Source organism: Galeopterus variegatus, unplaced genomic scaffold (assembly GCF_000696425.1).
Source record: "Galeopterus variegatus unplaced genomic scaffold, G_variegatus-3.0.2 Scaffold154, whole genome shotgun sequence".
In the NCBI taxonomy this organism is placed as follows: domain Eukaryota; kingdom Metazoa; phylum Chordata; class Mammalia; order Dermoptera; family Cynocephalidae; genus Galeopterus; species Galeopterus variegatus.
In genome coordinates, this window is record NW_007726265.1 from 944,613 (window position 1) to 959,539 (window position 14,927).

The following is a 14,927-nucleotide window of genomic DNA, read 5'->3' on the forward strand; positions in this document are numbered from 1 at the left end:
CGGTTGGCGGATAGACTTCGACCCCGGCGGGAGGGGCGGGCCGCACCTCGTGTAAACGAGGGGCTGGGCACGTCGCCTGGGGCAGGTGCGCGGGGGGTGGGGTGGGAGTGGCCGTGCGCAAGGCTGAGCCCTGACCCGGCCGCTGGGTTACCGGGCCCGGCACCTACTTGGCACTCGGTAAATATTTATCTTAAGCTCGGCAAGTCCTACGGCCTGAGCCTAGGTGGGGAGAGAGAGCCAGCCGGGGCCCGCCTTGGCTCCAGGCTCCTCCCCGGAGGGGTCAGCGCCGGACTTGCCGAGGCGTCCGGGCCCCACGTAATTACAGGGGCTGTCGCCAGGCCTGGCCGTAAAAGAGAGGATGAAACGGCCTGGGAACCGGGAAGCTGGGCCCAGCCGTCCAGAGGCCCCGGGTCCGCGGCTTCCCGCGATGCGAAGCTGCCAGGAAGGGCCGACCAGGGATGCACACACACAACACCAACCCGAGGCGCGCACACAGCCACACCACCACACAAACCAACCACCAAACACATGCAGACACAAGGCATGCTGCTCTCCCGCTCTGGGCACACACACGAGCCTAATCAAACACCTGCCCGCCCTCTCCACGCCAGAGGCTGACACCCGCCCGCCAACCCCTCTCCAGACGGCTGCAGATCCCGGCGGAGAGAAGAGCCCCGAGAGGCAAATTCCAGCGAGTCTGTTTACACGGCGCGGGGGAGGGGGCCGAGCGGAGCGCTGGGGCCAGACTGACTGGGAGACCCAGCTCAGACCCGGCCAAACCCAGCCGCTCGGCCCAGGGACGCCGCGCAACCCTCCCGCCCCACGCCCTGTGCACGCCCGTACACGTTTCCCCTCCTCTTCACGCGCTGTTCACAAACATTAGCATACGTATGTCAAAGAGTTTCACACGCTTCCACACACGCGGCTGTGATACTACTCACAAATGCTTTCGCACTTCCGCGCCATCACACGTATTTACACAGCCATATGTACATGTGTGGCTACAGTTTGTCACCCTTCGTGCCCAGATTCTCACAGTCCATATTCAAGAGCCCGTTCTCACGGTACACACGTGTGTGGCCACACACACACAAGCACAAGTCATTAGTGCCCTTTGGCTCATCTAGAAACAACGACGGATCCCCTCGCGGGCCCCAGGTCCCGGGTGTCCCTCCCACGTGCAGGCACTTAAGGATAGAGGTGCCCTTAGCCCTGGCCGCACTCGTTACACACTTGATCACACACAGCGTCGCACTTTATTCCCGGCATCTAGGCGATGACACAATCTCCTGAACAAAGACAACATTGACAAACCCAACAAAAACAAACAGCCGCGTGTGTGTGGGGAGGAGCAGCCGAGCGCAGTCCGGGAAGGGGGTGGGTGCGAGAAGAGTGTGGGATCGCGGACGCCCGCGCCCGGGTGTGCGACGCTCGGGGAAGGTACGGGACGTATCGACAACCTCGCTCCCTACGAGATCCACGCGCGGCGCAGCGAAGCCGGGTCCCGCACCCGAGCGTTCTTAGATCCGCACGTGCAAGTCGGTTCCCTTCTGCACGCGACTGCGCCCAGGGACACAAACCCAACACCCGGCACCCCCCACAAAGCTTCAGGCAGACCCACAAGTAAGCGAACACACGGCTCCGAGCAGATTTGTGGAGACCGACGAGCACTTACAGCTCTCTCGCGCACCCCCCGCCTCCTCCGCTCCCCTGCCCTCCCCTCCTCCACCTCCCAGCCCCCAAGCCCCGGGGCAGCCGCGCGCCGGGCGGGGCGGGGCGGGGCGGGGTGTCAGGCGGCGCCGGCCCAAAAGGCGGAGTCGCGAGGCGAAGGGGCCAGAGCTGTGAACGCGGCGCGTAGTGCGCCGCCCAGAAAGCCAGCGGGAACCCGGACCCTGAGGAGCCTCTCGTCCCCTCCCGGCCTGGCCAGGCCTCGCGCTATGGAGTTCTTCTGGGCCCCTCTCTTGGGTCTGTGCTGCAGTCTGGCCGCTGCTGACCGCCACACCGTCTTCTGGAACAGTTCAAATCCCAAGTAAGCCCCGAGTCTCCCGCTGGCAAGCTGGGCTCCCGGTTGGCACAGCTCCCCACCCCCCTGACCCGAGCCTAGGGGAGGTGACCAGAGGCGGGAGGGATTGTGTAGCTTTTCCTCCCCTCTCTTCTCCCTCGCAATTGGGAGCACCCCAGCCCAGGCCAGGGAGCTGCCCGTGTCTGCTTGCTCGCTCACTATTTCTGCCTTTCCCTTCCTTCCCGCTGGAACCCCTACTACTCTGAAGTGAGGGACCCAGGGTGAGCAGCTCCTGCATCGAGCATAGACCATTCTCCCTGGCGGCCAGGACTCTTGTTCTAGGCCCCAAACCATGAAAGCCTCTTTACCCCTCCTCGTGTGTCACTTGGGCATCTGCCTGTACTGACAGGTATACCTGATGTGACATCAAGAGTGAGCAGAGTGTTCAACGTAACCCTGGAAGGACCTCTCAGGAAGGGTCCGGGCTGCGGGCATTGAGTATCCATTCTGTATTTAAAGTGACCCTGGGGGCCGGCCCGTGGCTCACTCGGGAGAGCGTGGTGCTGATAACACCAAAGCCACGGGTTCGGATCCCATATAGGGATGGCAGGTTAGCTCACTGGCTGAGCGTGGTGCTGACAACACCAAGTCAAGGGTTAAGATCCCCTTACCGGTCATCTTTAAAAATAATAATAATAATAAAGTGACCCTGGAAAGCTCCCCCACAAGGGGTTTTTTGGGGTGGCATGAATGAGGCACCTGCTGTGCATGGGTAAGTTGAGGGAATCACCTGTTTATGAGGTTTAAATAGTAAAACTAGAGATGGAGGAAGGGAGGTCATGGGAAAGCTTCAGAAAGAATGGAAGGGGTTAAAAGGGTTGCAAAGAGCTCTGAGCAAGAAGGAGTTAATTTCCCCTGGGCAGGTTTAAGACTTGTGGCAAATGGTATTGAAAGAAAGACGCTCAGTCGGACGCTTTGTTCTTGCCCAAGAGTTTTCTGAAGTTATGGGGAGCAATATTTGCGGAAAGACAGGAGAAGGGGTAGGCATGGCAGGGAGAGGAGGGCTGGGCAGCGTGGGGTCACGGAAAGCACCACTCAGCTTAGCCACCCTCAGCCCTAGCATGCAGCCCCCATGCCCCTTGAGAAATATATTGTGCCAGCTTCCTCTCACCCTGTGGCATTGCCCTGGGGCAGGGGGGTAGTCTGTTGTCTGTGGCATGTTGAGGTGGGGGAGAGAAAAATCAGCTGCCAACCAACCCCAGAGGGCAATGCCCTCCTGCCCATGGGTGCCAGGGCAACCCAGACAGCCCTCCCACTCCCCACTCCTTGCTGCTTGTTCTTTGCCTCCGTGACCCAATCTTGTCCTACTAGTGGGAGAGCAAAGTCCCTGTTTATGCCCATGCCAGGTGTTGGCTGAAGGAGGAGGAGGGGACAGGAAGCTGTGAGTGGGGGGGGTGACCCTGGCCTTTTCCGTTCCCAAGCTCCCAGGTTTCCTCTCTTTCAGGAAAGAGCCTCTTCCTTGCCCCCCTCCCTGCCTTCCCTGACGCCGCTGCCCCTTTCCCAGATGGAGAGCAAGCCTCAAACAAGGGCTAAGCGGACTGGATTGTACTCCCAGGAGGGGGACAGTGAGTGCGCCCACCAAGCACAGCTTTTGTCCTGTCCCTTTGGCCACACATATACACACACCCTACCATGCCCAGGACCAAAGAGAAGCCTGTGCAGAGTGGAATTCATAGGCAGCCAAGCCTGGCCCGGCTTGGGGGCAAAGATGAGGTGGCAATGAGCTGGGCGGGTGTGAGGCCGGCATGGGTGACTCAGGGCAGTGGGCATCAGCCCTGGGATCTCTAGGCCCCAGGCAGGGGCAGCATGGTGAGAAGGGTGGTGCCACTGTGAGCTGGGCATTGGCCTCCTTTGTGCCAAAGGGGCAAGTGCCCTGCCATTCAGACCTGCCAGCTCCTTTTGCCTAGAGGACAGTGCCCAGGGCAAGAAGGCACTGTGCCACCCTGGGGTCCTGGGGGCTGTCTATATTTGACAAGATAAATTTTCACAGGTTCTTATGAGTGCTGGGGCAGGTAGCAGAGGTGGATCAGGAATGAGTCAGTGCCCGTCACGGGAATAGGAGAAAGACGCCAGACCCAGAGCTGAAATACCTGTTCCCCGAAATGGCTTCTATGTTTATCTCTCCAGAGAGGAATTTTAAAAGCCTCTCTCTGCTCCTCTCTCTCTTTTCCCTGGGGTGGGGGAGGGGCCCTGGTAAGCCTAGCCCAAGTGCTGGCATGCTGCTGCAAGGCCAGGTCTCTTAGGGGTCATGCTGACTGGGCAGTGGGTGCCCACCTCAGAGGCTTCTTGGCCTAATTCCTCCCCTTCCCCCCACCACCCATGCCCAGGGCTTTGGTTTGAAGCAAGTTGGCAGCCAACACTGCTGAGTCTCTAGCTGGCAGTGCTTGGGGGAATTCAGAGAGACTGACCAGCTTGGAGAGGGAGGGGGGAGGCACTTTTTCCCCTACTGGGACCCCACCCAGACTGGAGCCAGGTGTCTGGAGCTGGCGGGGAGGGGTCGGTGGGCAGTCAGGCTGGAGCCTGTGGGGCCTGGGGGGAATGGACTGGGGGAGGGGAGCTGGCTCCACCTTGGGACGAGGGGAGGAGAAAGGCAGTCTCAGATCTTAGAACATCCAGCATTTCAGCTGGGGGAATGTAGAAGTGCGGCTTTTGGAGATAAAGGGACAGGGATGTTTTGAGGTGCTCTGAGAGAAGGGGACAAAAAGACCAGGGCATACATTTGAGTAGCTAGAAAGGTAGATGTGAGGCGACTGAATGAAATGATGAGAATGATTTAACTTTTTTTTTTTTTTTAATAAAGATGACTGGTAAGGGGATCTCAACCCTTGGCTTGGTGTTGTGCATTGCCCTGGGGCAGGGGGGTAGTCTGTTGTCATGAGTAGCTAGAAAGGTAGATGTGAGGCGACTGAATGAAATGATGAGAATGATTTAACTTTTTTTTTTTTTTTAATAAAGATGACTGGTAAGGGGATCTCAACCCTTGGCTTGGTGTTGTCAGCACCACGCTCAGCCAGTGAGCAAACCGGCCATCCCTATATAGGATCCGAACCCGTGGCTTTGGTGTTATCAGCACCGCACTCTACCGAGTGAGCCACAGGCTGGCCTGAGAATGATTTAACTTAAAGGACTAGGGGCACTATCTGTGGGCCTGGGTATACTAGGGGATTAGAGGAAAAGTGAAGCTGGGAAATGGGAGATAATACTCGGTGGGTCAAGGGGGAAAATGGGAGGAGTAAGAGAAGTGAAGACATAGATGGGGCTCAACACAGTAAAGAGAAAAGGTTACTTGGACCCTGATTACAGAATGGCCCAGTAGGGTTTTGAATTGAGGTCTAATAGTATTTAAAGGAGCAACTGCTAGAATAGATTTGGGGAAATATTTGCAGGTATAAGAGAATGATGAGTGAGCTACAGAAATATTTAGGAGCCCATCCTTGGGTAAATATGGGGGGGTATGAAAAATGCTTTGGTACCTGAAAGATACTGAGTGGATGCTATTTGGAGGAGGACTAGTAGGAGACGATGATGGTGGGGAATGTTTGGAGATGTGGAGAGATATGTTAGAGCTCAAGATCAGGAAATATTGGGTGTTGAGGTTTTGGAAGACTCTTTGGGGGAGTCCAGTGTGAAATGTGAGGGGACATGTAAACATTTGGAGTCTCAAGGCTCTGGCTTGACTTCTGAATTACCACCTGCTTCCTCTCCCTCTGCGCATGCCCAGGTTCCGGAATGAGGACTACACAGTATATGTGAGGCTCAATGACTACTTGGACATCATCTGTCCACATTACGAGGACGACTCTGTAGCAGAAACTGCCATGGAGCAGTACACACTGTACCTGGTGGAGCATGAGGAGTACCAGCTGTGCCAGCCCCAGTCTAAGGACCAAGTCCGCTGGCAGTGCAACCAGCCCAGTGCCAAGCATGGCCCAGAGAAGCTGTCTGAGAAGTTCCAGCGCTTCACACCTTTCACCCTAGGCAAGGAGTTCAAAGAAGGACACAGCTACTACTACATCTGTGAGTACCTGGGAGGCATGTACACAGTTGGACATACTGGGGGGCACAGCAGCATGATGCGTATGCTTGGGTACATGCTTAGTGCTGAGTCAAGCAGCAGAGGGCCCTTTCCAATCCTGAATTCTATTTTCATTCATTCATATCACAATTGTGGAGTGTGCTTCTACTGTGTATAGGGCACTCTGCTTGGCACTGTGGGCACAGAGATAAATAAAACACTAGAGTCCCCATCCTCAAGGAAACTAGGAAGGAACACACATAGGTTTCTTTTTTCTTTTTTTCTCTCCTAAGTTAAGGTTTACGTCTCCAAGGGACTAGTTCCCTGACCATGAATCAAACCCAGGGTTGTAGTGATGAAAGTGTGGAATTCTTAATCACTAGACTACAGAGTGGATCACTACACATAGGTTAACAGACCAAACAGTGTGGTGTGGTAGACATGATCACAGGGGCCTTGGGAAAGTGACCTGGGCAACTGCCAGGTGAAGAGGATTCAGAGAAGGATTAGAAGGGAAGATGACCCCAGAGCTTAGGATAGGCAGAGGAGTTGACTAGGCATAAAGGTACATGCGCAAAGGGGGCATGATGTCTTCAGGGGGACTCCTTATGGTTCAGCCTGGCTGGAGTGGGAGGACCATAGGAAGCAGAGCAAGATGAGTGTGGGAAGGTGGACGGGACTGATCAGGGAGTGCCTAAAAAATGCTAAGGAGCCAAATTGGACTTTATCCTGTTGGCAAGAGAGAGCCACTGGTGGATTTTTAAAGTTATAAGATCAGCTATGTGTAGGATGGTTGCAGGACTCACCCTGTCAGTGGGGCCTAGGCATGGGGTAGTATAAAATGGTCTAGGTAAAGGGAATCTATTGTAAAAGCCTCACCCAGTTTCAGGCTTGGAGGAATGAAGGATGGAACATAGGGAGCGGACAGGGTCTATGTTCTTTTCACCACTGCCAAAGCTGAAGTTTATTCCAAAGAATGCAGGTTGAGCCGAACATTGGGCAGGAAGTGGGCAAAAGCTAAGGAAGATTAAAAATCAATATTAGGGCCGGCCCGGTGGCGCACTGCTATAGTGCGCCGCTTGGGAAGCGCGGCAGCGCTCCCGCCCAGGGTTCGGATCCCACATACAGACCGGTTCCCACTCACTGGCTGAGCGAGGTGCGGGCGCAGCACCGAGGGTTGCGATCCCATTGCCGGTCCCGGTCCGGTACGGGGGCGACACTGAGGGTTGCGATCCGTTGCCGGACACGGAAAAAGACAAAAAAAAAAATCAATATTAGGGCCGGCCCGGTGGCGCACTGCTATAGTGCGCCGCTTGGGAAGCGCGGCAGCGCTCCCGCCCAGGGTTCGGATCCCACATACAGACCGGTTCCCACTCACTGGCTGAGCGAGGTGCGGGCGCAGCACCGAGGGTTGCGATCCCATTGCCGGTCCCGGTCCGGTACGGGCGCGACACTGAGGGTTGCGATCCGTTGCCGGACATGAAAAAAGACAAAAAAAATAAATAAATAAATAAATAAATAAATAAAAATCAATATTAGAGTGAAGAGAGGAATTAAAAGGAGGAGGGAGCCGAGAAAGTAGGGCCAGTGGCATTTGAGCTTATATTTTCTTCCAATCAGGCTTTTTTCTTTAACACCCTATGGGTTGATCTTGCAGCCAAACCCATCCACCACCAAGAAGACCGTTGCTTGAAGTTGAAGGTGACCGTTAACGGCAAAATCAGTGAGTTTCAGGGCCCTGTGGGCCTCCTTCCTCCATCTCTATGCTGGGACTGGTCTAGTGATCTAGGATGGCAGGGAAGTCTCACTGCCTAGTCCACGTAACATTTGCACCCCTCTACCTTCCTGGTGTAATACCTGACCTACTACTCTTGTCTTTTAGCTCACAGTCCCCAGGCCCATGCTAATGCACAGGAGAAGAGACTTCCAGCAGGTAAGTAGTTGGAGCAAATTGGGTCTGGGGCATAGGAAAAGGTCTGCTTGAGGAGGTTAGGTACAAGAGGTGGCTCCAAGTAGGGGCTAGGGAAACCCTGTTGGGCCTAGGGCCAGTGCAAATAGTGGGGCCACTCATTGGGGTTTTTTGTCCTCTCACCTTGCAGACGACCCGGAGGTGCAGGTTCTACATAGCATTGGTCACAGTGCTGCTCCCCGCCTCTTCCCACTTGCCTGGGTGGTGCTGCTCCTGCCACTTCTGCTGCTACAAACCCAGTGAAGGTGTATGCCACACCTGGCTTAAGGATTGGAATTGGGCTGAGGGGGCAGGGGCAGGCACCCCTCACCTGTCCTGGGGCCGCTCCCAAAGCCCCAGCCCTGGGAACCACTCCCACCACATGCACAAGCTGCCACCCAGCAGCCTCAAAACGGGTCAGTATTAAGGGTTTCAACCCAAAGGAGGTCGACCAGCCTGCCAGTGCCATCCCCGCCTCCACCTCAGAGGGACGGAGAAAGAAGTGGAGACAGTCTTTTCCCTGTCATTCCTGCCTTTATGCCAAAGAAACAAGCTGTGCAGACATGACACCTTGAGGGTGCAGTGAGAGCTGAGCTGAAAGGGGCTTGGGGCCATGCACTGGACACAGCTTGGCAAAGGTGCCCCTCCCAGAGACAGCCAGGATGCCCAGATGAACTGACTGAAGGAAAATCAAGAGACAGTTTCCTGCATGGGAGCCAGGTACAGGAGAGGCAACATGCTTGGGCTGACCCAGCATCTCCCAGCAAGAGGTTTGTAGCCAGGCACAGCATCTTCTCTCCATCCTGGGGCAGCACTCACCAGAGCTGTGCCAGTGGTGGAGGTGGCAGGTTGCTGTGCCAACCTGTTCTTATAGTATAGCTGTAAGGGCAGTGTTAATGTGTACAGAGTCTGCCTAGAGTGTAGCCTAAAGGGCAAGGACCACTTACTTGTACATTATCTGTATATAAACTTGAGTGTCTGTGCTGACTTCTACAACTGGAATTTTTTTTATACAATGCTCTTTGTCTCAAAATAAAGCAGTGTGTTTTTGTTTTGTTTTTGGACATGTTTTCCTGCCACTCCATAGTAACTTATGACCATTGAGTCCCTGCTATGTGCTAGGCCCCGTGCTACACCATTAGCAACTGGGTTTGAACTTCTTTCTCTCTGCAAAGAATACATGCCCCTCACCAGGGAAAAAGGGTGGGGTGTTTCCTCCTCTGAGGGTGTTCCAGGACAGGGGTGCTCCCCACAAGCAGTGCCTCGGGTTCTGTGCTGCACCCCACTCTGGATGTTTTTCCTGTCCAACCTTTACACTACTCCCACCCCCTCAGCACTGGGCTTTGGCATTCTGTTCAGGTACTCATGCTGTTTGAGTGAGTCAGGGAAGCCGGGAATGCCAGCTGAAGCATGCGCCCCGCCCCACGGCCCCACCAGCTGAGATGCGTGGGAGGCTGGGAGGGAAAGTTCCCAGCAGCAAGTAGGTCGGCTAGGGGGTCAGTGATAGGGGCTTAAGTGGATTGGCCAAGTCATGGAAAGCTTGCCACATAGCTCAAGAGGGAGGGCATCTGATGAAAACTTGGTAATTCCTGGCAATCCTTGCTATTTAGGGGAGAGGCTGGAAAGAGGCTTCAGCAAACTCCGGGGAAAACCTCCCAAATCCTGGGCAACTGAGGTTCTGATTTGGACCTCTGGATAGAAGGCATGTTGAAGTCTGGTTGGGTCTATCAAGCTTTTGTTTTGAGGTCTACCGCGTAGGCCTATGGGGACACAAGAGCTGGCGCTGGAGGTCTAGATGATCCAAGGCGTAAGCAGTGTGAGGAGGGGCAGGTGTCGAGGGCAGATCCGCGGAACCCTAGTTATGGGACTGACCAAGAGGGCTGGGAGTCCGCGGCGGGGGGCCCGGCCAGACGCTCAGAGGGGGGCGGAGTTCCGGTTAAGCGTTCTAGGGGAGGGCCGGGTTCCGGTTCAGTTTCCGGAGGGACTGCCCAAGCGCGCGGGGGCGGGGGCGGGGCGCTCGGGGCTGGGCACCGGCGTCGCTGGCCCGGGCCTGAGCCTGCGGGCGCCGGGGGCGAGATGGAGGCGAGCGGCGTGTTCGACTCGCTCCTTTCCGGAGCTTGCGTGGTCTTCACCCTCGGCATGTTCTCCACCGGCCTGTGAGAGCGCGGCCGGGATGGGCTGGGGCAGGACCAGGAAATCAGGAGAGGGGAGAGAGACGTGGCCGCAGCCCCAAGCTGCGTCCGGAACCAGGGGTCAACGTGGGATCCAAGGGGACTGGGGTACAAGGACGAGGCTGGTCACTCGGCCTGAGGAAGAAGGCAGGGAAGCTGGGCGGGGGAGGGTGCCCTTGTCCGGGTAGGATGACAGTTATTGGGGATCCCCCTAAAACCCTGACTCTCTTTTTCCACCCTTCACCCGTCCCTATTATAGCTCGGATCTCAGGCGCATGCGGATGACCCGGAGCGTGGACAGCATCCAGTTCCTGCCCTTTCTCACCACGGATGTCAAGTTAGAGGGGCAATGGCAGCAGCAGGAAAAGATGTCTGCGGGAGGTGGGGGAGGGGTAGGCGAACGTGGAAGAGGTCTCTTGGGTCTCCCTCCCACACTCATCCCTACGGGCCATATCCCTCCCCTGCACCCTGCAGCAACCTGGGCTGGCTGAGTTATGGGGCCTTGAAGGGAGACTGGACCCTCATCGTCGTCAACGCAGTGGGTGCTGTGCTTCAGACCTTGTACATCTTGGTGTATTTGCACTACTGCCCTCGGAAGGTAGAGGCCCTCCCTTGGACTCACCTTTCTGCTGCAGCAAGACAGGGCAAACACTACTTCCTAGTAGGCTGGCACTGCCACCTTTTCCTGGAAGGCCCTTCCAGCCTTGCAACTCTTCCTTCCTGAAGCTAGCCTTCTGAGACTTAACACATTGCCTCCATTCTGGCAAGGCTGGTACCTCTACCTAGCCTGATGATGGCAGTGCCACCCTGAGCTTCTGCCCAACAAGCTGAGGGGAAAGGGTTTTTGTCTCTGATAGTTCCTTCAAAGCCAGGGCTGGTAGCTGAGAATAAAATGATTAGCTCTGCTTCCCCACTCAATCATACAAGCATCGACTAAGCTCCTACTGTGTGTGTCAAGCTCACAGAAAAAAGATACCTTTCCCTCCCTTAGAGGCCTCCAGTGTTGTGGGTGGATAAGACTTCCCATCAAGGCACTGGTGGGAAAGAGGCTCTGACAAGTGCAATACTGGAGGCTTAGACAAAGGTTGGCTTTCCCATTGGAGCAAGGGAGAGGGCAGGATGAATTAAATCCAGCAGGGAGGTCACAGAGTGCTCCTGGCACACCTGGAAGTAAGGCTATTCTCTCCCCTGCAGCGTGCTGTTCTCCTACAGACTGCAACCCTACTGGGGGTCCTTCTCCTGGGTTATAGCTACTTTTGGCTCCTGGTGCCCGACCTGAGGGCCCGGCTGCAGCAGCTGGGCCTCCTCTGCAGTGTCTTCACCATCAGCATGTACCTCTCACCACTGGCTGATTTGGTGAGTGGGGGTGTCCAGGGAGGTAGGGGAGATAATACGGGCCAGGTTCCCATAGCCAGATACTGTGGCTTACACTCCAGAGGGAGAGAAGATCCAAATCCTGGAAAGAGACAAAGCAGTAGAGCTGGGTGAGTGGGAGGCAGGAGAGATGAGTTGGGTGACAGATCTGGGAGGATGTTTGACGTTTTTCCTGGGGAAATTCTTAGGCAAGGTTGGATCTTTACTATATGCTTGGGCCAGGAGTGTCTTTCGTCTCTTCCCACAGGCCAAGGTCATTCAGACTAAATCAACTCAATGCCTCTCCTTCTCACTCACCATTGCCACTCTTCTTACTTCTGCCTCCTGGTTCTTCTATGGGTTTCAACTCAGTGATCCCTACATCATGGTAAGCAGAATAAGGATGGAGTGACAGATTTGTAAGGCGGGAAACCAGCTCCTCTCCTCATAGCAGTCCCTGCCCTTTCAGGTGCCCAACTTTCCAGGAATCCTCACCAGCTTTATTCGCCTCTGGCTTTTCTGGAAGTACCCCCAGGAGCAAGACAGGAACTATCGGCTCCTGCAAACCTGAGGCAGCTCATCTCACCAATGGGCGCCTTAATGCCAACGTGATACCAAAGAGAGCTCTTTGTTTCAGCTGGTTCTGATGACCAGCTCCACAGATGCAATGGGTTATGGGAAAAAGAAGCAACTTTGAGAATAGAAGGACCAAAGAAAGCTTTACAGGGCACTTCAAAAAATTCGTGGAGAAATAGAATTAAAAGATAATATGAATATTTCTATGAACTTTTTGAAGTACCTTTGCACTTAGAAGATCAGGTGGGAGCTAGGAGATGAAATCACTTATTTTTTAGAGAGATTACTTTTTTTAATTTTGGAGGTTGGAGTGATATCTTTAGAATGTGCCTTAAAATAAACTGTTCCCTACCCCTGCCCATCATGGTTCATTCTCTATTCATGATTCTCAACCTGGCTGGTTTGGTGAAGGGCTGATCCACAGTTATTCTCAGGCCAGTAGGGTTGGCTCCGAAAAGGTAGCTGAAAAAATCAAGAAGTTGGAAAAAGCCAGGAAGGACTTAAAAAGTACAGAGCTTACATGTTATGAAGAGTGAAGTTAGGCTTCAAGAAGTACTTCCTGACAGGGTTAAAAGGACCAGGAAAATGAAATATTTCCATCCAGAGAAATAGTGAGGAGTATTTGCCTTCTTTGGAGCAAAACTGGGAAATAACAGCAAGATATAAATAAGGCTGAGATGGCCTCAGGAATGTGGCTCTTCCACCTCTCACTTCTCGACCGCTGGTACACAGAATCCCCAATCCCATTCTCCCGTACTCAAAGTTAGAAAATAAACTTGCTCTTTAATGAGGAAGGGAAGGGAGGGCTGCCCGGGCGGGAATGGGGTTAGGGAGTCAGAAGCGCAGTCCCCTGAGGGCTAAGTCGGCTCTAGCCTCCTGGATCTGGCTCTGCAGCTCGCGGGCGGCGTCCTCGCAGTCGTGAAAAGTGGCCACGCGATAGCCCACAGTGCCCAGAGCATAGCAGCCGGCGGACACCAGCAAATAGGCGGGCAGTGGCCACAGGACCTCCCGGCAGGACGAGGGCAGCTCCAAGCCCAGGGCTCCCATGGTCAGCGCCGCCCAGGTGGAGCCCAGGAGCGCCAGTCCCCAAAGCCACTGCGCTAATTTCGTCATGGTCACTGCTGGAAGAGAAAACAAAGATCGGGGTCCCTTCCACTCGGCTACCCCCTCTACACCTGATTCCAATTTCTGGTCGCTCTCACCCTCCTCGGCCTCTCCCTTCATCCCTCAACTTACCCTTACCTCTGGTCCCCGCGTCCTCCTCTTCCCCGAGTGGACCGGACGTCGGCGTCCGGAAGTCGTTCACAAGCCAGGCTCCGCCTCCGCGCCGCCTTCTGGGAGTTGTAGTTCTCATGGCGGCAGCAGGAGGACTCGCGGTAGCGGTCTAGATCCAGGCGCTTGTTCAGTGGGCTCGGCTCTGCCTACAGCGGGCTGGACCTGGAGAGGCCGCGACGCTGCTTGCCTCCCTTGGGGCCCCGCTGCAAGCTGGCATGGGGCTGGTAAAAAGCCTGAGTACACCCTTAAACGTTGCAAAAAGGTGGGAATGTAATGTCGTTCCCCTTAGATTCAGTTCTCCAGCACAGAAACCCCATTCATTCATTCACTTATTCATCCGTTCATTTGAACATTCCTTGAGCACCGTGATAGACTTTGGGGATACAGAAATGCCAAGGTTTAAATGAAAAGAAGAATAGCAAAAAAAAGAAAAGAAAAGAAAAGAAAATGCTAAGAGACTCGGCACCTCCTGGGGTAGAAGGGGAAAGCAGATGCATTGACAGCTAAGCGTGATGCCTTGAGATAAGTGTAAGAATAGTAGTTGTCGTTTTTCTTTAAAGAAATGCAGAGGAACAACCAATACAGCTTGGAGCCAGAGGAAGAAAGGCTCCAGAGGTGTGTCCTTTAAAAAAAAAAAAAAAGTGCAAGACCAGAGGAATTACATCATGTGAGAAGGTGTATATTTCTTTCAGAGAGTTTTGGGGATGAATTCATGATTGATACATAGAAAACCAAGTAAAAGAAAATGTTAGGCAATTATCAACTTCAGGGGAAACAGTTATAAAAGAAAGGAAAATTGCTAAAAGTCTGTCTGATAAAGACTACTTGGGAGGGCTGGCCGGTTAGTTCACTTGGGACAGCATGGTGCTGATAACACCAAGGTCGAGGGCTGTGGATCCCCATACCAGTCAGCTGCCAAAAGAAAAAAGACCACTCAGAACTCACCTGTAGTTGAGTTAGGTCTATCAACTTGCGGCAAGACAGCTCACACCAGAACTGTGAGGTGACTCATCAAAGAGAGAAACAGGGTCTTTAGAAGATATGGGAAAGGGTTGATTTTAAATAAAATTTAAATAAAGCAGTGTTTTAGAGGTTCAAGATAAGCATGATGTAAGTGAAGGGATCACACAAGAAATTTGGTCTGAGAAGTGGACTGAGGGCCACTTGGAAACTACAAAATTAAGATCGACATAGAACATAATGTCCAAAAACCCGTTATCTGAAGCTTTGCACCTGGGTTGGAAATCAAGGCTACTTCTCTGTGTCAAAGTAATCCACATGGCTCAGACCTCCAGGCAAGAGTGAAATGTTCCATTCTCACTGAGTGATTTCAAATAGCAAAGTTTGTGACTGTCTATGATTTTAGAGAACAAAATTTCTCAGCCGTTATGTCCTTGATGTTAATTAACAAAAGCAATTTTTACTGATCTGCAATCTTAGCACAAACATTACATGGCTCAGCTGTGAAGAATATTTTCACAGCCATAATAATGTAAACACTGAGTATTGATTTAACTAAAAATAGAG

General features: G+C 53.8%; 3 protein-coding genes across 5 annotated transcripts; 2 read left to right on the forward strand and 1 right to left on the reverse strand.

The window, feature by feature from the left end:
- The first annotated feature begins 1,794 nt into the window (after positions 1–1,794).
- Positions 1,795–9,089, forward strand: EFNA1 (ephrin-A1). Its single transcript, XM_008592799.1, has 5 exons — positions 1,795–2,029; positions 5,784–6,079; positions 7,735–7,800; positions 7,960–8,010; positions 8,177–9,089. The coding sequence occupies exons 1-5, from the start codon at positions 1,938–1,940 to the stop codon at positions 8,287–8,289; spliced, it is 618 nt and encodes a 205-aa protein (XP_008591021.1). The 5' UTR covers positions 1,795–1,937; the 3' UTR covers positions 8,290–9,089.
- Positions 9,090–10,098: 1,009 nt separating this feature from the next.
- SLC50A1 (solute carrier family 50 (sugar efflux transporter), member 1) lies at positions 10,099–12,484 on the forward strand. 2 transcript variants are annotated; one of them, XM_008592806.1, is made up of 6 exons: positions 10,099–10,181; positions 10,456–10,533; positions 10,671–10,794; positions 11,391–11,552; positions 11,818–11,937; positions 12,019–12,484. In XM_008592806.1, the coding sequence occupies exons 1-6, from the start codon at positions 10,102–10,104 to the stop codon at positions 12,118–12,120; spliced, it is 666 nt and encodes a 221-aa protein (XP_008591028.1). In that variant the 5' UTR covers positions 10,099–10,101; the 3' UTR covers positions 12,121–12,484. The 2 variants fall into 2 exon arrangements, with proteins under 2 accessions (XP_008591028.1, XP_008591032.1); XM_008592810.1 differs by lacking the exon at positions 11,391–11,552.
- A 404-nt stretch (positions 12,485–12,888) lies between these two features.
- Positions 12,889–13,579, reverse strand: DPM3 (dolichyl-phosphate mannosyltransferase polypeptide 3). Of its 2 annotated transcripts, none has more exons than XM_008592819.1 (2): positions 13,362–13,579; positions 12,889–13,246 (listed from the first exon to the last, which is right to left on the reverse strand). In XM_008592819.1, exons 1-2 carry the CDS (start codon positions 13,477–13,479, stop codon positions 12,960–12,962), a joined length of 405 nt encoding a protein of 134 aa, XP_008591041.1. In that variant the 5' UTR covers positions 13,480–13,579; the 3' UTR covers positions 12,889–12,959. The 2 variants fall into 2 exon arrangements, with proteins under 2 accessions (XP_008591041.1, XP_008591045.1); XM_008592823.1 differs by having other exon boundaries at positions 12,889–13,248; positions 13,368–13,414.
- Positions 13,580–14,927: the final 1,348 nt, after the last annotated feature.